Source organism: Dendropsophus ebraccatus, unplaced genomic scaffold, assembly GCF_027789765.1.
Source record: "Dendropsophus ebraccatus isolate aDenEbr1 unplaced genomic scaffold, aDenEbr1.pat pat_scaffold_605_ctg1, whole genome shotgun sequence".
In the NCBI taxonomy this organism is placed as follows: Eukaryota; Metazoa; Chordata; class Amphibia; order Anura; family Hylidae; genus Dendropsophus; species Dendropsophus ebraccatus.
Window position 1 is genome coordinate 22,774 of NW_027210204.1, and position 23,965 is coordinate 46,738.

The window sequence follows — 23,965 nt, forward strand, 5'->3', positions numbered from 1 at the left end:
GTTTGCGTCCTTGCATGGCCCCATGTCAGCCTGTGTAAAAGTAAACTTAATCTATCTACACTGCATTTTGCAATACATTTGTCAGTGTGGTGGTGTGGTTATCCAGATGTATACTCCATAGAGATGAGCAAATTCACAGTAGGAGCGAAGCGAATCACTTTGTTCCTATCTGCATTCTGCTCATCAGGCTGCGGACTTTGAAGTCTGCTCTGCTCCATACTGCTCCTCCCAGGTGCTGAGAAAAGATGTATCCAGTCCTGGGAAACTAGGAGACGTTTCCCAGGACTGGATCCATCTTTACCCAGCAACCTGGGAGGAGTGTCAGGGAGCGAAGCAGAATTCAAATACTGCATCCTGATGAGCAGAATGCAGATGGGAACAAAGCACTTCTCTATGTTCCGACTGGAAATTCGCTCATCTCTAATACTCCACGGTACCTATAGGGGTAGTAATAGTCTTCTCTTTTGGCATAGCTCTTTGACTATATGTTATATATTGTGGAAATATTGAATCCCATCCCTTTTATTGCAGTGTATCTATAGGTTGTATCTGAGGGAACTCCAGTGTTAACACAGAGGACACAATGAGATATAGATGAGGGAGCAGTGCAGAAGAGCACTCCTAGATGTCAGAGGGTTTGGCCTTCCAAGTCCCCAGAGACTAATACACAAACCTTTCAGGCTGTCACATGTTCAAAGAAAAGAGAACCAATAATAAAAATAATTGCATATTCTACGTGAGTGATACAGCGGATTGATCGAGAATGCACATTCAGACCGTGAAGGGTTAGTAGGAAAATACTTTTGCAAACAAACTGTACAAAGATAAAACTCACTTCAAAGTTTGCTCTTACAGTATTATATAAAGTGCAGCGAAATCCATTTAAAAGGGTCCGACAAACATTTCTAGGTCGTGAAAGTCTGACACAAGCTGCCTTTGCATAGCAGGACTTTTACAAAGTATATTAACACCTGAAGCTCTTAGGTCAGACTTCAGGAAGAGACAGAGGCAGGAGAGTCATCGGCTTCAGACGGAGTCTTTGACTTAATTTTGTTGTCCTCGGCACCGCCTGCTGGAGGAAATCCACCGTTCATTCCAACTCGTGGGCAGTGTGTAGGTCCTGGAGTAATCGAGACATTAGTTACAAGAAAACTTACTATTTAAGTTATAACTTTCCAATATACTTTCTCCCCAAGATCTCTAGGAACTCTTACTGCTTTCCCCTAGGAAATATATCTGTCATGTGACGCATGTACAAGGCATAGCTCTGATACCTATGCTTTAGCTATTATCAGCCATGAACATGTGTGTCTATCACATTACCAGGACAAGTTTTCATCTCCTGCAATAAAGGCTCCAAATGGAACAAAGCAGAGATCTTTACAATAAAAGGTGAAAATGTAAATGTTAGCAATTTCTGATACTATTCGGCCCCATTCACTACGTAGTGGCTTCGCCAGGTCAATGCAGTTCAGCTCTCATTGAAACTAATGGGCCCCGACTCTGAGAATGGGGACTTCTGCTTCTGGCTTGGTTTCTTTGAGTAAGTTAGAGCCGTGGCTGAAGGCAAACAGCTGATCTTCAGAGTGCAGATATTGATGAAAATATAAATATAAATGGTCTATCCTCAGGTTGTATGGGGTACGACAACTTGGCTCTATAAGCTACAAGGAAACCAAGCCACATACTGCACACAAACTAAGAATGAGCGGCACTATTTCAGGAAGAAAGCAGCCATTTTTTGTCTAAACGTGGATAACCCCTTGAAGAGGTAAAAGTCACTTCTGACTCCTGGGAGTTTCTGATGAATCAGGCTACGGTTAAAGGGAGAACTCCAGGTAGAGGTTTAAAAAATTAAACTTCTGCAGAAGCATAAAGCATTACTTAAAGTGTCACTGTCGTGAATTTTTTTTTTGCAGAAATCAATAGTCCAGGCGATTTTAAGAAACTTTGTAATTGGGTTTATTATCCGAAAAATGCATTTTTATCATGAAAAATCAGTTTGAAGCTCTCCCCCCTGTCTTCATTGTTCTCCTATGGAGAGAGCTAAAGAAAAGACCAAAACAGGACAACAAAGAGTTAATCTACAAATCCCTCACCCGTTATCTCTTCTGACCATCACCAGTGACCTGTCTGAGCTCAGATTACAGCTGTCACCCAGCTCCGTGCCTGTAATCCTCTGTTATCTGCTTTCTGCTGCCGTCTAACTCCCTCCTTCCTCCTCCCCCCTCCCCTCTCCCTAGAGCAGACAGGGGACGTCTCCTGCAACAAGTCACAATTTTCAGATTTTCAGAGTGGATGAAAAAGAGGAAGGAGGGGGGGACCTGGGAAAAGGCTTTTTACATGCAGATAATGGCAGATTTGGCTAATAAACCCAATTACAAAGTTTCTTAAAATCGCCTGGACTATTGATTTCTGCAAAAAAAAAAATACGACAGTGACTCTTTAACCATTTATTTCAGTTTTGAAACTACCAAAAATCCATTTGTTTTGGGTGGTTTTGTTCTGTTTTGTGTTTCTGCACTTTGTTGAACAGTTATACTCAGTACTACAAGTTCCAGAATGCAATGCTTTCCCTCAGCTGTTCATAACAGTCCCCCACCCTGCCTATTCCCCGCCCAAATCTGTGGCAGAACATCTAGGCTGTGTTCACACATTGCAGTTTCATTGTGTTACTGAATTATTTGCAGTACTTTTCATTGTTGTCCCACCCACACAGCACGCTGTATTCTCTACCTGTAACACCACACTGTATTCTCTACCCGTAACACCACACAGCACGCTGTATTCTCTACCCGTAACACCACACAGCACACTGTATTCTCTACCTGTAACACCACACAGCACGCTGTATTCTCTACCTGTAACACCACACAGCACACTGTATTCTCTACCTGTACCACACAGCACGCTGTATTCTCTACCTGTAACACCACACAGCACGCTGTATTCTCTACCTGTAACACCACACAGCACGCTGTATTCTCTACCTGTAACACCACACACACTGTATTCTCTACCTGTACCACAAAGCACTGTATTCTCTACCTGTAACACCACACAGCACGCTGTATTCTCTACCTGTAACACCACACAGCACGCTGTATTCTCTACCTGTAACACCACACAAACTGTATTCTCTACCTGTACCACAAAGCACTGTATTCTCTACCTGTAACACCACACAGTACGCTGTATTCTCTACCTGTAACACCACACTGTATTCTCTACCTGTAACACCACACTGTATTCTCTACCTGTAACACCACACAGCACTCTGTATTCTCTACCTGTAACACCACACAGCACACTGTATTCTCTACCTGTAACACCACACAGCACACTGTATTCTCTACCTGTACCACCACACACACTGTATTCTCTACCTGTACCACACAGCACTGTATTCTCTACCTGTAACACCACACAGCACACTGTATTCTCTACCTGTAACACCACACAGAACGCTGTATTCTCTACCTGTAACACCACACTGTATTCTCTACCTGTAACACCACACAGCACGCTGTATTCTCTACCTGTAACACCACACAGAACACTGTATTCTCTACCTGTAACACCACACAGCACGCTGTATTCTCTACCTATAACACCACACAGCACGCTGTATTCTCTACCTGTAACACCAAACTGTATTCTCTACCTGTAACGCTGATATTGGAATAAAGAAATTTTTTTTTTTCCCCTTTCATTTCCACGCACATATTATGATCAAGCAACTGTTGTCTTTGAAGTTGAGCCGCACAATAAGGCTCTGATCCTCTCTGCCATTTAGCATCATTTACTTGTGTTACTGCATCATTTTTGTAAATATGCTGCAGTACTGCAATGAGACTCCAACATGTGTGAACACAGCCCTAACTTAACTGCACACTTCGGCACAATTAGAGAAATCAATGCAAACACCTGCTCCTGGCTGGTCAGAGATGGTGAATCACTCAGGGGATTGGGGGATCCAGCCAAGCCTCCTGTGATATCACGCCCTGCCACCTGTCTGCATCATCAGCCTGATCTCAGCAAACACACACAATGTGAGACAGAGGCATGGAATATTTGTCTCCTAAGGGGGGATAGCAGAAGGAGCAGGAGACAATGTGGATTAGCACAGAAGCCTTTTTCCTTCACTTCCTGGATTTCAAACAGCTACCAGTGTGGCAGAACCGTACAGATATGGTAATACATTGTACAGACACATCTATATAACTTTTAATGTACTTTTAATAGAAAACAAGTTCGTATCTGGAGTTCCCCTTTACACACTATTAGGCTGCATTCACACTACGTATATTTCAGTCAGTATATTTCAGTCAGTATTGCAACCAAAACCAGGAGTGGATTAAAAACACAAAGGATCTGTTCACACAATGGTGAAATTGTGTGGATGGCCGCCATTTAATGGCAAATATTTGCTGTTATTTTAGAACAACGGCTGTTATATTGAAATAATGGCAGTTATTTACTGTTATATGGCAGCCATCCACACAATTTCAACATTGTGTGAACAGAGCCTGTGTTTTTAATCCACTCCTGGTTTTGGTTGCAATACTGACTTAAATATACGTAGTGTGAACGCAGCCTTAAAGTAACCTATATTCAGTGGGGTTTACACACCAGCAAACCAGCAAAGAAGGACCAAGGTCCTACTAGGGACCATGTTCAGTTCATTTCGGAATGTATTGTGTCATTTTGCTAGGATAACTAACACACACACACATCTGAGCTAGATAATTTGCTTTGCAATAAAGATACAACTGCATCTATCCAGTGCTACAAAAACATGGCCGCTTTCTTTCAGAGACAACACGACTCTTGTCTCCAGTTCAGTTGCAGTTTGCAATTAAGCTCCATTCACTTCAATGGAACGGAGCAGCAAAACCCCACCCAAGCTGGAGACAAGAGTGGGGCTGTCTCTGGATGAAAGGGGCCATGTTTCTGCAGCGCTGGATAACCCCTTTAAGGTAAATGTAAGCCACTGGCTGTTAATGGTCATACTGTTTATTTCAAAGTGTGTTTCTTACTGTCAGTGTCCTCCACTGGTCCATCACTAATAGTTTCTGTATCTGAATAAGCACTCCTCCTCCTGTTAGACCCCCGATGTAACGACAATGAAGACTCCTTTATGGAACAGCCTATCCTATATAACAGAGTAAAATAAGTCACGTTTCCTTCAGTTTACCAATGTTAACACAGCAAAACTCTACAAACCCCCTCCCCCAGTTATAATAACATTCCACTTCTCTATATGTAAAACGCTAAACCAAAAAAAATTCACACGGGAAGCAAGTTTAAAAAGTGTCCCTGTCATTACAATAAACCACTTTTGACATGTCACAGTGACCTTACCAAAGTTTTGATCAGTCACTGTTCACAGCAGCACTGAAGTTTAGATGTAGCTGGCAAAAAGACGTGGCCATCTGCTTCACTCCCCAGCAATCTCTGTCTCACTACAGGAGATCAGCTTCATTATAAATCTATGGAGCTGGTCTCTTGTAGTGACACTGGGATCGTGAAGGGTAAAGCATTTAGCTGTGCACATCTCCCGACTTTCTTGAGATCAAGGGGGTCCGAGTGTTCAACAGATGAGAACGTCTCTCTATGATGTCAGAGGTTTTTATAATGACAGCAGCGTTAACTTCAGCAAACGTCAGGCAGAAGTGACATGGCGACACCACATAGAAAAATATGGTCTGGATATAGGGGGCAACCTTCTCAAAGTAGTTTTACTGTATCTGTCTTACCTGTCTGTAGTGTAGTTGCCTGGGTGGCTCATGGATCTTTTCATCTAATACAAAAAAAAAAAATTATATTTATATACCATCCTTAGTACACAATCTATGTCTAGCAGAATTTTTTTTCTTCTTCCACCTATCATTATATTCAACAGTGGAAAACTGAACACCCAACTGGTGACGGAGTGGAGCCGAACGAACGATAGCATCACCGATGAACAAGCATTATCCACCATGCAGCACGCCCTTGATCAGATATAAAGTACAAATTTTGCCTAGCGGTACACTTTAAACAATACTTTTTAGGAGAAGCGCACACTTCGAATAGAAGCATAAAGTATACCTGATGCTTTTTTTTTTTTAGTACAGGTGTTTTTAAAGAAACTTTGTAATCAGGTTTATAAGCCTAAAAAATGCATTTTTATCATGAGTAAGCAGTTTGAAGCTCTACCCCCTGTCTTTATTGTTCTCTATGGAGAGGGGAGAGGTGGAGGGAGATGAGACACCAAAACAGGACAAAGAGTTAATTTACAGCTACATCACCAGGCTCTCTCCTCTGAGGTCAGCACTGACCTCTCTGACCTATGAATAGCAGCTTTCACACAGCTCCGGCTGTGTAATCCTTTGTTCTCTGCTGCCAACTAATCTCCCTCCTTCCCTCCCCTCTCCATAGAACAGACAGGGTCATATTTGCCTAATAAACCCAATTACAAAGTTTCTTAAAATCGACTGTACTATTGATTTCTGCAAAAAAAAAAAAAGTGTTCTCATCATTTTAACAAACTTCTGACATGCCCTAGCAACATGTCACAAGTGAGTATCAGTGGGGAGGTCCAGGTGCTGAGACCCTACCGATCGCTAGAACGAAGTGGCAGAAGCGCTCAGGAACACGCGCCCTCTTCATCTCCGCTGCAAACTTCAAAACTAGCAGTCGATGAAATCATGGAGGTCTATAGAGCTCCCAGCAATTCCATCTCCCAGAAGTTCCATTATTGTTTTGTCAGCCGCTAGTTTAGCAGTTTGAAGCGGAGATGAAGGGACAGAGCGTGCACTGCTGAGCGCGGCTGCTCCTTCATTGTAGTGATTGATGGGGGTCTCTCCCCCCAGACCCCCACCAATACACACTTCTGACATGTTGCCACGACATGTCAGTAGTTTGATTAAATAATAGGTACACTTTAAAAGGTGAATGCTACATGGTGAACACTGCTCTTCTTGGCTTGCTGACAGAGGGGGATCATGCAGTTAGGGACAGTTCACACTATGTAAAACTAGTTGAATTCCACCAGCCTCCATGTCATACAGGCAGTCTATGGGAGGCTTGCCCGTCTCCTCTCTCCGCGAGGAAGAATTGACATGTCAGCTCTTCCGAGCTGAGAGAGGAGGCGCACAAGCCTCCCATAGACTGCCAGTATGACAGGGAGGCTGGAGGAATTCCACTAGTTTTACTCTGTGTAAACTGGCCCTTACAACACGTGAAGTGTGTCAGACCAGTGTTCCCCAACATGGAGCCCTTTAGCTATTGCTAAACTACAACTCCCAGCATGCCTGGCTGCTGGAAATCAAAGCTGTGAAATAGCTGGAGAGCAACAGGTTAGGGGAACACTGGTCTAGAGTTATTTAGGAACTGATTAGCATTAAAGGAGAAGGTATTGTATTGCCCCCAAAAAGTTATACATATCACCAATATACACTTATTATGGGAAATGCACATAAAGCGCTTTTGCCCTGCACTTACTACTACATCAAGGCTTCTCTTCCTGGATAAAATGGTGATGTCACGACACGACTCCCAGAGCTGTGTGGGCTGTGGCTGCTGGAGAGGATGATGGCAGAGGGATGCTCAGTGTCCCTCCAGTGCCCTGTGTCCCTCAGTGTCCCCCTGCCATCATCCTCCCCAGCAGCCACAGCCCGCACAGCTCTGGGAGACGGGTTGTGACATCACCATGTTATCCAGGAAGTGAAGCCTTGATGCAGTAGTAAGTGCAGGGAAAACGCGCTTTATGTGCATGTCCCATAAGTGTATATTGGTGATTTGTATAACTTTTGGGGGGGCAATACAATACTTTAATAAAAAATTTTGCCGGACTTCTCCTTTAACCTGCCTATGAACAGCACTTGGAGGGAGGTGCACCCACAGGAACTGTATTAGCTCTATATTACCATTTGAACAGAGGAAGGAGACACAGCAGACACCAAAGACTCGTGAGGAGGCAGCTGATACATTTCTGGCTTGAATTTGGCATTTGCAATCTTGACACATTCTTCAAGTGTGGTAATAAATGTGTTGCAGGTCGCACTGAGCAGAGACGACGCTTCATTCATGTTCTAAAACGTAACGCAGAAGATGCAAGGTTTACTCCAAAAACCCACAACTCATAAGTATCTATCTTTACAAGAGGAAGTGTAACATTTAGTACGGGGGTTTTCTATAAGCACAGTTATATGCTTCCTTCCTATTATACACAGAAGCAAGCGACTGCCACTCCATCCACCGCCAATGGCTGATGAACATAGTGACTGCAACTTCAGTACGAACAGACCAATGAGATAATCCAATTACCATACACAATTTAACTACAGAAAACTTACGATGTCTGCGGATGTCTTACCTCAGCACTGGGCGATGGCCGACTCTCATCCTGACTTACAAACTCCTGAATTGTGTGCACCTGCTGCATCAACAGGTCACAATACAGACGCAGCTCAGACATTTTGGTTTTCAGGGATTCATTGGTTTCATTGATTTCTGCAAACAAACAGATCACACAGAAGTAAGTAGGGCTGGGGTCACATAACGTTTTTTCCCACACATTTGTGTGCATCCGTTTTGATCTTTTTTTTTTTTTTTTTTTTTTAAATGATGGAAGTCAATGGAAAAACGGATGCACACAAAGGCATTCGTTTTTTGCAAAAAAACGGATAAAAAAAAACTTAGCGTGAACCCAGCCTAAAGCAGAAACTATTCATGAGAAACACAGAAACCACCATTGCTCAACTCCTCAAGTTCTCAATAGACAGGGGATTGGTGGGGGTCAAACAACGGTCTATAGATTATTCTTGTTATAACTTGTCATTATGGGAAAACCTCATGAGTACCTGTTCTGTGGCATCAGTCCGGATGGGTAAGCTTTGGCTTCCCACATGCAACAGTGAGCCTTCGGCTCCCATGACCTTGCTGTCAGTTCACTGTGCGTCCTTTAAAGGCCCTATTCTATGGAACGATCGGCCGACAATCGTCCCGTGGAATAGAAGACAACAATGAGCCGTTCATGTCGGCTGATCGTTGCGTCGTTTGTCTTTCAAACATGTTGAAAGAAACGATTCAAACAGCAACGATCTGCTGCCGTCGCTCCATGGAATAGGAGAGTCTGCAGCCCCCCGCAGCCCCCCCCCCCCCGGACTCACCCACTCGCTGTGGAATAGCGGTGGCAGCAAGCAGGGAATGAGGAGCAAACGAGCGCAGATAGCGCTATTTTGCTCCTCTCAGTCTGCCCATGGAATAGCGACTTAACAGAGCGCAACCCTCCAAGACCAAAGACGCGCTGACCAAGTTGTCTAGCCATCACAATGTGTCAACGATCTTCACGCTTGTCCGTTTTTCTGCTTCCAGGACTGAACTCCAAGAACTGGCGGTTCACTTGCTGCACAATATCTACCACCGTTTGCAAATATCATCATACTAAAATAAATGATGTTAGGAAGATGGGCAGTAAGAAATTATATCCAATTGCAGATTCACTAGTTTAAAATAAGGTAGGAACAACTTTTTTTTTTTTTTTTTAATTTAACCCATAGCTGCACCAGGACGTTACTGAACGTCCTCGTGCCGCTATGGGAGTTCAGAGGGGGGGGTCGCACGGCGACCCCCCTCTGAACTGCCGCGATCCAGGGTGCCGCATGTAGCCCGGGATCGCGGCTATTAGCGGGCACGGTCCGATCGCCGTGCCCGCTAATTAAGTACTTAGAAGCAGCTGTCAAAGTTGACAGCTGCTTCTAAATACTTGCTCATATCCATCCCTGGTGGTCTAGTGGGGGGATCGCCCCCCTGCGGCGCGATTGCGGGGGGCGATCCCCGCATACATCCCGGGCCGGATCTGCGCCGTAATGGCGCTGATCCCGGCTCGGCATTCTATTGCTTTTGGCTGCAGCAGCCAAAAGCAATAGAACACCGATCTCATGGATTCATGCAGTATAACTATACTGCATGGATCTCTATGAGAGATCAGAGTGCATATACTAGAAGTCCCCCAGGGGGGCTTCTAGTATATGTGTAAAGTAAAAAGAAAAATGTATTTTTAATAACACAAAATCCCCTCCCCTAATAAAAGTCTGAATCACCCCCTTTCCCCATTTTATAAATAAAAATGAATAAATAAATTAACAAACAAACATGTTTGCTATCGCCGCATGCGTAATCGCCCAAACTATTAATTTATCACATTCCTGATCTCACACGGTAAACGGCGTCAGCGCAAGAAAATCCGAAAGTGCAAAATTGCGCATTTTTGGTCGCATCAAATCCAGAATAATTGTAATAAAAAGCGATCAAAAAGTAATATATGCGCAATCAAGGTACCGATAGAAAGATCACATCATGGCGCAAAAAATGACACCTCACACAGACCCATAGACCAAAGGATAAAAGCGCTATAAGCCTGGGAATGGAGCGATTTTAAGGAACATATATTTTCTTTAAAAGGTTTTAATTTTTTACAAGCCATCAAATCAAATAAAAGTTATACATGTTACGATTACAACGATATGTAACAACTTAAGGAACATATATAACGAGTCAGTTTTACCCCAGGGCGAACGGAGTAAAAACAACCCCCCCCAAATTAAAAAAAAACCATTTTTTTTTTCAATTTCACCACACATATAATTTTTTTCTGGTTTCCCGGCACATTTTAGGCAAAAATTACATCTGCCATAGCAAAGTACAATTAGTTGCGCAAAAAATAAGGGCTCATTTGGGTCTCTAGGTGAAAAATGCAGGCGCTATGGCCTTATATACACGAGGAGGGAAGAACGCAAAAATGAAAACTGGCTGTGTCCCCTAAGGGTTAACAGCCCTACAGTGGTTGGAGGGGGTATTAAAGGGGTATTCTGGAGTCAGTTTTTAGCTTACTCATACCATGGTGTAAACTTATAACTTACCAATAGGCTTGCATTGACTTTCTGACACAGAATTGTGCGGTCTTTCCCTGTACAATGTGATATTAACCGTTTCCCTGGCCTCTGTGCAGGCGGAGACAATAATGCACAGCACAATAGGGAAATAGATGCCGGGATTGGAAATTCAGGTAGTGAGCAAAGCATGCAAAACTCCAGACCAGATAAATAAGAACATACAGCGAGCAGAGAATATAGGGGTCGTATTTGGAGCCATGATCTGTAGATGTCATCAGCGCCACATTAGGAACATTGTGACATTTTGACTTTTTTTTTTTTCCAATGAGTAATTTGTATACTTGGTATTTTCCTTCATTTATACCAGGACCTGCGACCCTCCAGCTGTTGCAAAACTACAATTCCCTATCATGTCTGGACAGCCAAAGCCTTTGGCTGCAGGTTCCCCATCCCCGATTTTTACCATTGACTGTGCAGGATCAACATCATAAGATTTTTATAGTTCACACTTTTTTTTTTGCACACGGTTATACCAAATATGTTTATTTTTTGGGGAGTAACTTTTTATTTTTATTATTGAGGGTGTTTTTGTAATATATATTTTTAAAAACTTTGGGGGAGATTTATCAAACATGGCGTAAAGTAAAATTGGCTCAGTTCTGTGAGGAATGAAAGGTGGAATCTGATTGGTTGCTAGGGGCAACCGAGCCAGTTTCACTTTACACCATGTTGGATAAATCTCCCCTTTTGACTTCTTTTAACACTTCTTGCATGGCAGTGAACTGTAAAATCTGACCTATTAGGCAGTACAAGCAGATCTGGCAGGACAGGCATAGTGGCCTCCAAAAGGCCTACCTGATCAGCACCCAACAGCGTTGTGAGGGTGGTGCTTGAACCTCTGACAAGTTCAGTACCTGTCAAACTATCCTCTGCATGCCATGATTGTTACCAATTGTGGCATGCAAAGAGTTAAACTGCTGGGATCGGCAGAGGTCTATTCTAGGGCTGGGAGATATTGGCCTAAAAATCAATATCGCGGTTAATCGTACAGGTAGCTGCGGTAACGATAATTGAATGATAATTATGACACACCCTTTTTGCAAGCCACACCCACTTGGCCATGCCAAAAAGGAACTCACTGAGCACCAACACAAGGCCGTGCCATTTAGTCTATAGCCATTATTATTATTTATTATTAGGGGGTCTCAGCAGAGACCTGGATGAATATATACAGGTATACAGCTATGTTCACAGTAAAGGATGTGTATATACAGGTATACAGCTTTGTACACACTACAGAATTGTATATAGAGGTATACAGCCCCTACAGGACGTGTACATATAGTTATACAGCTAGGTTCACACTAAAGGATACGTATATACAGGTATACAGCTATGCAGTACATAGCTGTATACCTCTACATAAGTCCTGTAGTGTGTACATAGCTGTATACGTATATGTACACATCCTGTAGTGGCTGGATACATGTATATACACGTTCTGTAGTGTGTAAATAGTATGAACACATTACAAGACGAGTATTTACAGGTAAACAGCTATGTACACACTACAGCTGTAGGAGCAGTGCAGACTAGGAAAGCTGGGTGACAACCCCTGTAGGAGCAGTGCAGACTAGGAAAGCTGGGTGACTACCCTTGTAGGAGCAGTGCAGTTGGTACAGTGGTTTCATTTAATATGTCCGCTCATCTTTCCCAGCGTGTGTGTGTGTGTATATATATATATATATATATATATATATATATATATATATATATATATATATATATATATATATATATATATAACGAGCGAATCGCTCATCTAAACAAAGCGAAGTGTTTCGCTTGTTAAGCAATAAGCTCATCAAGCCGTTTGCCTGTCAGCGCTGCTCTGCTCTCTGTCACTCCTCCCAGGAAAAGCTGGATCTAATCCTGGGAAACTTCTCTGAGTTTTTCAGGATTGGATCCAGCTTTTCCCTGGCATCCAGGGTGGAGCAGAGCAGCGCTGAAAGAAAATTGGCTTGATGAACAGAGCGCTGCGCAAGCGATTCACTCATCTCTAATAAATAAATATACATGTGTGTAGAGGCCAGGCTTGTATATAAGGCCCCAGGCCTCCCCATACCCCTGTTGCTGGGCCTCTCCCCTCCATCCATCCAGGCACAGCTCTGCCTCCTCTATGAGAGGAAGCTCACTTCACACATAAGATGGCTGCCCTCCATCCCAGTGATGTCCACACACACACAGTGGCCCCCGCACATCATACATAACACTGTCCCCCAGCATCCTCCTCAGGGGGTAAGGGGAAAGCAGTGCTGCATTAGATTTAGGAGGCTGGGAAAGCTGGGTGACAGGTAATGATCAGCCAATATCCTTCTATATACACTCCGCCTGTTTGTTTAGTAAGAAAGTAACAACAGAATGGCCATACAGAACACTAGGAAAGCTGGATGACCAGCAGTAGTGGTCAGCAGACCCAAGAGAAAACATAGTATAGTGATAACTAGCAATGGAATTCATATTTCCTACTCTTATCTCAGCATTATCCTGCAGCAGCCTGTATCTCAGCTTCCTCATGCCTGCAGCCCCACCAGGGTGAGCTCCATCTCCTCCTTCCAAAACAAAGCCATGAACCAGCCCAGAAGCTTGTTACATAGGGCCAACATGACTGTAAGAGAGCCCTCTACCGGTCCGAGGCTCCTCCCTCACTGCGGACGACGTACATGGTGCTGAGCTGTGCAGTGATGGGCACAGAGGCGGTGGTCCGTTGTTAGAAACCCAGGCTGTATGTATGGAGCGCTGATCCCCTCCTCCTCCCTCCTCCTGCCTCCTCACAGGATGAGAGAGACATGGTGCCGCCCCCGGCCTACCACACTCTGCCCCCCTGTGGTGGATGACGCTTACTACAGCTGATGACTGGACACAGAGACCCGAGGCCGGGAGCAGTGTTGAGTGACATGTCACCTGCTGTAATGTGTAGCGGCCAATAGGGAGGAGGGGATGGCGGAATACGAGGTGTCCACGCAGCAGCAGCATCTCTGTAATGTCCTCGGTGTCGGGGGTTAGGGATTCGTACACAATATGGATCCTGCGATCACTGCTATCTGTGAGCTGCTCCTCCAGAGACCGAGAACCTGTGCGAGCAGCCAGGAGGGGAACATGAGCTGTCAGTGTCCTAGTGCCGGGGGAGGTGTGGGGTGAAAATACTGCAGATACCTTCCTGGCAAAGTTGAGGTCGGTAAAAAAAAAAAAAAAAAGACGCCAGACACGGTATTTTCACGGTATACCGGCCAGCCCTAGTCTAATCCCAATAGTTGTAGACAAGACATACATTAAAACAGCTTACCTTTCTCCTTCCTTGTTCTGTTGTCACTCAGACAGGCCTTTGAGCTTCCTAATGCTACCAGCCACCTCTGTCTCTCTGCTGCATTTACAGCTCTGACGTAAAAGTGTTGCTCCCCAGGGATGATGAGCTCCATTCTGGTGTTGTCTGTTGAATGAACTGAGAACAGGGATGAGTAAAATACTAAGATGGGGAAAACGAGAAAAAAAAATGAAATTATATATATACACACACACACACACAAAATACCTACTGGGTGGAAACTTACCTTTAATTTCACACACTGCCATCTTAATACTTCCTTTGCTTCCCTTGCAGACATCATCCTGTGAGTCATAATATGATAAGATGCCATTGTCCAATACAAACCACCGAGGCTGCCAACCTGCAATCACAGAGGAATATATCTTAGCAAATGAGAAGCACCTTAAAGTGATAATGTCACCCCCCACTTTCTATATATGCAGTTCTTACCATTTAGAAGTTTACATGCTGCACAGTTCATATTTACCTGTATAGACCATGACTGTTGTCTTTCTGGCCAAAACGGCTTTTTATCATTGGTGGACAGTGTCATCTAGGTGGGGCTTCACTGCCATTATGTCAGTGTCGTAGTCGCCGCCCCTCTGCGACATCATAATAGGCTGCCCCTGCAGTGGAGGCCGGGATTCACCTTCTGTGGTGCAGGTGCGCTAAGAGCAGTAAGGACACAGCAACGTCACTGCCTGCCCCACAGAAGATGAATCCCAACCTCCACTACTGTAGGAGCGGCCCATTCTAATGACAGAGAGGCGGGGACTACACTGACGACATAGGTGGGAAGACGGGGACACAACGGCCCTCGTCCAGATGACATTGTCCACAAATGATAAAAGGCATTTTTGGCCAAACAGACATGTTTTATGCAGGTGAATATAAACTGTGCAGCATGTAACCCTCTAAATGGTGCTGAGAACTGCACATGTCATAAGCGACGGACAAGATCACTTTAAAGCGACGGACAAGATCACTTTAAAAAGTCACTGTTACACAGATACGTCAAAAGTTTTGACTGGTCAAGGTCTGTGGGATCAGACCCACACGACTGGTAGGATCAGGAGAAGCGCTATGCACTCTGCTACAAAACAGACAACATAAGTAACTTGGCCTGAAGTTTGTGAATTTTTCATTTTTGACAAAGTATCTTTCTGCTACCAATAATCAGGGTAATACAATACATGTCTGTACTGAAGACAATACCAAATTCTGGAACTGTGACAACTTTAGTCAGACCCCCACCAATTAACTGCGGATAACCACTTTAATAGGAGGAAAATTGTTCATTTGAAACTATGGGATTTTGCTAAGGATGTAGCAAGGATGTAAGTCGTGGTTTATTTTAGAAAGGCTATTCCATCCGATAATAATGAGACATGTCGCGATAATATGCAGGTCAGAGGTCAGACTTCTAGTGATCTAATAATTAAAAGGGGAATCCCAGCAAAATTGGTAAAATCAGATGGGCGCACCCCACACACACACACACACTAATTATATATACAGTATAAACATATGCTGTTTTAGTACAGTAACTTACATCCCTGTACGGCTATTCTCCCCCATTGGTTTTTGCTCTAAACTGTGACCCTGCTGTTGCTATCAAAGCACACATGATGCAAAACATCTCTTAACATTTTCCCTACATAGCTGAGAGCTTAGCCTCAAAGCTAAGGATCATGGGAAGTCACAGCAGTTTCCTCCCTATCAATCAGTAAGTGCCACCATATTTTAAGGCCCAATTCCACTCGGCCGATACCAGCCGAAAATCGTCCCATGGAATAGGAGGCAACGATCAGCCAACATCGTTCATGTCGGCTGATCGTTGAAGTCGTTTGTCTTTCAACATGTTGAAAGACAAACGACTGGTATAGCAGCAATCTGCTGCCAACGCCCCATGGAATAGGAGCAGCGGCAGCAGAACGCCACTACCCCCTATGGGCTGCCCAGACAATCAACAATCACCTGGGCAGCCCCCCCCCCCACATGAAATAACGGCAGCAACGAGCAGGGAACGAGGAACAAACGAGCGCTGACAGCACTCGTTTGCTCCTCAGAGTCGGGACGTGGAATAGGGGCTTAAGAGCTATGCCACTGCCTGCTATTATGAGGGACCGGGGGAGGAGGTGGCTGAAATAAAAGACGTCCACTTACCTCCCCGGTTCCAGCGGCAGGTCCCGCATCACAGCGCTCTGGTACCCGGTTCCTTCCTGGTGTCTGACGCCGCCTGAGCCGCTCAGCCACTCAGTGAAGGAGGCGGGATCCGAGCAAACTTCAAACAGATCCTGCCTCCTTCACTGAGTGGCTGAGCGGCCCTGAGACGTAGCGTCTCGGGCGGCGTCAGACACCAGGAAGCGGCCGGGAACCAGGAGCGCCGTGATGCGGGACCCGCCGCTGGAACCGGGGAGGTAAGTGGACGTCTTTTATTTCAGCCACCTCCTTGGTCCCCCCAAGAAAGTGCCCCCACGCTGGATAACCCCTTTAAAGATCTCAGAAAACTGCTACAATGGAAAAATCACATTGTACATGATGGGAATGGTAGTTTTGCAATAGCTAAAGGGCGACGTGTTTGACATGTCTTAAAGAGACTACCAATACCTATACTAAGCAGCGTATAGATTGACCCCAGCCTCCTCTCCCTGCTGACGCGCAGCTTTCTCCATCTGTATATAGTAACAGACAGAAACCTGTCAATTGAGATTGACGTGGCTGGGAAGCCAGCAACTAATAAACTGTATATTTTACAAAAAGTAACACGAGTGTATGTAAGTAACACAGCGCTGATAGCAGCGTGTCTGTCACCGCTTCACACTGCTGGTGACAGATTCCCTCTAAAACAACAGCAAGTAGATAATAAACCCAGCGTGTGAACAGGATGCAATTCACTATAATGAGAACTTCTTCCATTGATGTCTCCTCTGGCTGCAGTGTGTGAATACAGACGTCTGGCTTACGCTGTGATATGATAATGGAGCCGCAGCTTATTAGATTCACATTACAACTCATCATTATAGTGACCCGTTCTGCTAAATCCTATTATAATATTAGCAGAGGACGAGATGTAAGCTGCCAGGCCGGGGACTGGCCACTATTATATTCTATGACAGGGGTGAGGCCGAGAACGGCTTGTCGGTAACATCACTTATACCTGGGCAGATTTACTCCCAGTAATGATGGCGACCGATGATATATAGGACGTTGTTCTGCAATCGTTCACATTCATGTAATTGACCTGTAAGGGTACAAACACACACACCGTATACGCAGCAGATCTGCAGCAGATTTGATGCTGTGTTCAGTTATTTAGATCTAATCTGCTGCGTATCGCAGCAGAAAATACGCTGCGTATACGGTGTATGTGTTTGTACCCTAAAGGGATTTTCCCACCTGGACAGCTACAGGATATGGCGTAAAAGTCAGATAGATGCAGGTACCACCTATGGGAAAGTCTTTGAAGTGTTGGCGGAATCGGTCAGTGAGGGACCTTGAGGCACTGTGGATACGTGGTAAAGTGAGAATAGCTTTTTCTCTCCTCATCTTCACCACGGCACCACAGGGATTAACTCACCCCCTAGGGACAGGAAAAGCACAAACACGTTAAAAGCCCCTCCCCTTCCCACTATCACCAGTGCTTTTCCTGTTCCTTCAGGGAAGGCACGAGAGGTGGGGGATCCGTCGTAAAGAAGAGGAGACCGCCTGTATTTTAAAAGAAGAATTTCTTACCCCTCAGCTGGGTTGATCGAGGTTCTGACTAGAGATGATCGAACAGCGCTGATGTTCAGGATCGTACAAACTCCAACCATCGGTATTTGACTCCCACAGTCTTCCCATTCCGTGGGGAAGGTGGAGACAGCCCGAGTCCTGCCTGGAAAACAGGAATACAGCCTTTCCCACTGAACGGGAACGCAGAGAGAGTCGAATACCGATGGTTCGAGATCGTATGAACCTGATCATCAGCGCTGTTCGATCATCTCTAGTTCCGACCTCCTTCCTCCCTGGGAGCAAAAGCTGTGGATCGTGGATGGGGGATGGCCCGGTTCGTGCCATCCCGGTGTGCGAGGCCTGCATGAGTAGTCCTGACCCTGGATTTGGTCAGCTCTCCGGGCGCTCACAGGCCTATCAACCAGCGCTCCAAGTTGGCGGAACGTCAGGAATGTGCTGGGCCCCTAGATTCCCCGTCTGGCTCATGCGGCCTAGTTGTGCCCTACTTCCGGTTCAGCCGAGGCCTACTTTAAGTCGCGTGCCGGCAGTGGGGCAGCTGGTCGCAGTGACGTCATTCTCTATATAATTGCAGCATTACACCAAAAAGGTTTTCTCACGCCGGTGTACCCCTTTAACATTCGCCAAATCTAATGAATCAGCAATTTATTTAGGCTGGGGCTACATGGCAATTCCCGATCAAGCGACCAGGAATTGCCATGTCGCACGGCTCCTTCATTCATACGTCAATTGGGTCATGGCAGCTTCTGGCTTGTATGGGTGAAGCAGTAGTGTAACACAGCGATTCCTGGTCATGTGACTGCAAATCGCTGTGTAGCCCTCAGCCTCAGTTTTGTAAATGTCACCATACTTTCCAAGTGTCCCGATTCTGGAGTGTCCCACTTACTAAAGAAACAAGCGTGCTATGGAAGCTGACAGCGGCTGGTGGAGCACTGTAATGTACGTCAGCCTAAATTACACCCATGTGCAGGCTGATGATAAAAGCTGGAGGGCAGCTACCTGGCAAGGAGTGTTGCGACACAGCCCTAAGTGGAAGCTGGCGTGTAACTAATAATAAACTTCTGCACAGACAAGATATGCCCGGAACGTCCTCTGAGCGGGTAGCGCACTATTATTAGTGACCTCAGAGTCATCCACATGTACTAGACAGTAGGGCGTAGCTGTCACACATACATAAGACCATTCACATAACACAGGTATACCATCCTATAAGTATATAGAAACACCCTCCCCATATATCTATATATACATCAGCTCCTATAGTCATATCACATCTGGAGGGTTTCCTCTTTCCTAATAGAACATGAAAATAAGCGCAACCACTGACACCGCTGCCATCTGGTCACATGTGCAGGGTTACTATAGACCAAACATGTGTAAGGCTGGGTTCACACTACGTTTTTACAATCAGTTTTTCTTTTTTGCAAAAACAAATGTATTTGTGTGCTTCTGCTATAAACCGTTTTTCCTTTGACTTCCATTATAAAAATAACAGATCGAAAGGAACTTTTTTTTTTTTTTTTTTATGTACACAAAAATAAGGTCAGCAACATTTTTTGTGCGTGTTAAAATAATGCAATACATACACACACTATATGACACATTGTGCTCACAATCATATTACACACAGTATATATTATATACATACATTAGGCTGAGGTGCAGTTTAGGGCACAGGTGTCAAATCAGGTGTCAGCCCTCCAGCTGTTGCCAAACTCCTTAAAGGGGTATTCCCATCTTTAGCCATAGGATAAGGGAAACCAAGCTAATCACTCAGGGTCTGAATGGTGTGACCACAAGAATGGAGACGCTGTAGGCAATGAATGGGACATTTAACTCGGAAGTGTTTGGTAGCCCCATAGAGAATGCATGGAGCGCAGGCCATGGCGCTCCATTCACTGCGTCCCCATTCTCAGGATCGCTGGGGGTCCCAGCATTTGCATTTTTTGTCAGCTCAGATTAGAGAAAGTGTGAGCCCAGCTACACAGAAACAAAACCACAGTGTGACCCCACCCTACTATATACACACATACATTATATAACACACAGCCTGCACTATGTATAACAAGCACACAGGAAATAGTACAGTCTATACAGCAGATAGAGCGCCTGCACACAGTATAATACACACAGTAAACTAAACACATACTGGATAAGGCTAAGTTCAAACTGCAGTAGTGTTTCTGTTTCCTCACACTTAATTCATGTCCATGGAAAATAGATTCTGCTGGCATACAACAGACACAGCACAGCTCCCCGGTATAATCCATCCACTACACAGCACACCTCCCCGGTATAATCCATCCAACTACACAGCACACCTCCCCAGTATAATCCATCCACTATACAGCACAGCTCCCCGGTATAATCCATCCACTACACAGCACACCTCCCCGGTATAATCCATCCACTACACAGCACACCTCCCCGGTATAATCCATCCACTACACAGCACAGCTCCCCGGTATAATCCATCCACTACACAGCACACCTCCCCAGTATAATCCATCCACTATACAGCACACCTCCCCAGTATAATCCATCCACTATACAGCACACCTCCCCGGTATAATCCATCCACTACACAGCACACCTCCCCAGTATAATCCATCCACTATACAGCACACCTCCCCAGTATAATACATACCCAGTATACAGCACAGCACACCTCCCCAGTATAATCCATCCACTATACAGCACACCTCCCCAGTATAATACATACCCAGTATACAGCACAGCACACCTCCCCAGTATAATCCATCCACTATACAGCACACCTCCCCAGTATAATCCATCCACTATACAGCACACCTCCCCAGTATAATACATACCCAGTATACAGCACAGCACACCTCCCCAGTATAATATCCAGTATACAGCACACCTTCCCAGTATAATATCCAGTATACAGCAAACCTCCCCAGTATACAGCACACCTCCCCAGTATAATACATACCCAGTATACAGCACACCTCCCCAGTATAATACATCCACTATACAGCATAAAACAAAGTATAATGCATACAGCATCATACACTTTACAGATTCATTAAACAGTAAAGCACATACATATATATATATATATATATATATATTATACACACACACAAACGTATACAGTATATCTCTCCTGCGCGCGCACACTATACAGCACGTGTACAGTATCTCCCCTGCGCGCGCACACTATACAGCACATGTACAGTATATCTCCCCTGCACACACACACTATACAGCACATATACAGTATATCTCCCCTGCACACACACACACACACTATACAGTATATATCCCCTGCGCACACACACACTATACAGTATATATCCCCTGCACACACACTATACAGTATATATCCCCTGCACACACACACACACTATACAGTATATCTCCCCTGCACACACACACACACACTATACAGTATATCTCCCCTGCACACACACACACACACTATACAGTATATCTCCCCTGCACACACACACACACACTATACAGTATATCTCCCCTGCACACACACACACACACTATACAGTATATCTCCCCTGCACACACACACACACACTATACAGTATATATCCCCTGCACACACACTATACAGTATATATCCCCTGCACACACACACACACACACACTATACAGTATATATCCCCTGCACACACACACACACTATACAGTATATCTCCCCTGCACACACACACACACACACTATACAGTATATCTCCACTGCACACACACACACACACTATACAGTATATATCCCCTACACACACACACACTATACAGTATATATCCCCTGCACACACACACACTATACAGTATATATCCCCTGCACACACACACACACACACACACTATACAGTATATATCCCCTGCACACACACACACACACACTATACAGTATATATCCCCTGCACACACACACACACTATACAGTATATATCCCCTGCACACACACTATACAGTATATATCCCCTGCACACACACACACTATACAGTATATATCCCCTGCACACACACTATACAGTATATATCCCCTGCACACACACACACACTATACAGTATATATCCCCTGCACACACACACACACTATACAGTATATATCCCCTGCACACACACTATACAGTATATATCCCCTGCACACACACACACACACACACACACACACACACTATACAGTATATATCCCCTGCACACACACACACACACTATACAGTATATATCCCCTGCACACACACCATACAGCACATATACAGTATATACCCCCTGCACACACACCATACAGCACATATACAGTATATACCCCCTGCACACACACTATACAGCACGTATGCAGTATATATCCCCTGCAGACACACCATACAGCACATATACAATATATATCCCCTGCACACACACCATACAGCACATATACACTATATATCCCCTGCACACACACACCATACAGCACATATACACTATATATCCCCTGCACACACCATACAGCACATATACACTATATATCCCCTGCACACACACCATACAGCACATATACAGTATATACCCCCTGCACACACCATACAGCACATATACACTATATATCCCCTGCACACACACCATACAGCACATATACAGTATATACCCCCTGCACACACACCATACAGCACATATACAGTATATACCCCCTGCAGACACACCATACAGCACATATACAGTATATACCCCCTACAGACACACCATACAGCACATATACAGTATATACCCCCTGCAGACACACCATACAGCACATATACAGTATATACCCCCTGCAGACACACCATACAGCACATATACAGTATATACCCCCTGCACACACACCATACAGCACATATACAGTATATACCCCCTGCACACACACCATACAGCACATATACAGTATATACCCCCTGCACACACACCATACAGCACATATACAGTATATACCCCCTGCACACACACCATACAGCACATATACAGTATATACCCCCTGCACACACACCATACAGCACATATACAGTATATACCCCCTGCACACACACCATACAGCACATATACAGTATATACCCCCTGCACACACACCATACAGCACATATACAGTATATACCCCCTGCACACACACCATACAGCACATATACAGTATATATCCCCTGCACACACACACACTATACAGTATATATCCCCTGCACACACACCATACAGCACATATACAGTATATATCACCTGCACACACACACACACACACTATACAGTATATACCCCCTGCACACACACCATACAGCACATATACAGTATATACCCCCTGCACACACACACACACACTATACAGTATATATCCCCTGCACACACACCATACAGCACATATACAGTATATATCACCTGCACACACACACAGCACATACACAGTATATACCCCCTGCACACACACACCATACAGCACATATACAGTATATACCCCCTGCACACACACACCATACAGCACATATACAGTATATATCCCCTGCACACACACACCATACAGCACATATACAGTATATACCCCCTGCACACACACACCATACAGCACATATACCGTATATATCACCTGCACACACACACCATAGAGCACATATACAGCACATATACACTATATCTCCCCTGCAGACACCTGTGATGTAGTTGGTCCACTTGTAGAGCACTCCTTCCATAGCTGTGCCGCTCCGGCTCACTGCGGATTCATCGTTGTCCCAGGTGCGGGCTGATGGCGGGGACAGGACGGACTACACGCCGGGGGACACAGGCTGCTGAGCGGCCAGGCAGGTCATGGTGGTGCCGGGGGATGCTCGGGCGGACACCCCGGACACTGCGCCTGTTTCCTCCATGCAGACAGCTGAGCTGCCGCCTCCTCCTCCTCCGTCACTGCGCTTCCCCGTACGGGCACGTCTACCTAGGAGTCGCTTCTGCTAGGTTTAATGACGTAAGAGTCACATGGTATGGAGCAGTCACATGACTTGTGTGC

General features: G+C 45.0%; 1 protein-coding gene across 1 annotated transcript; it reads right to left on the minus strand.

The window, feature by feature from the left end:
• Positions 1 to 336: 336 nt before the first annotated feature.
• LOC138777659 (pleckstrin homology domain-containing family A member 3-like) lies at positions 337 to 23,965 on the minus strand. Its single transcript, XM_069956323.1, has 8 exons — positions 23,615 to 23,965; positions 14,495 to 14,611; positions 14,230 to 14,385; positions 8,363 to 8,499; positions 7,914 to 8,078; positions 5,760 to 5,803; positions 5,040 to 5,155; positions 337 to 1,120 (listed from the first exon to the last, which is right to left on the minus strand). Exons 1-8 carry the CDS (start codon positions 23,652 to 23,654, stop codon positions 993 to 995), a joined length of 903 nt encoding a protein of 300 aa, XP_069812424.1. The 5' UTR covers positions 23,655 to 23,965; the 3' UTR covers positions 337 to 992.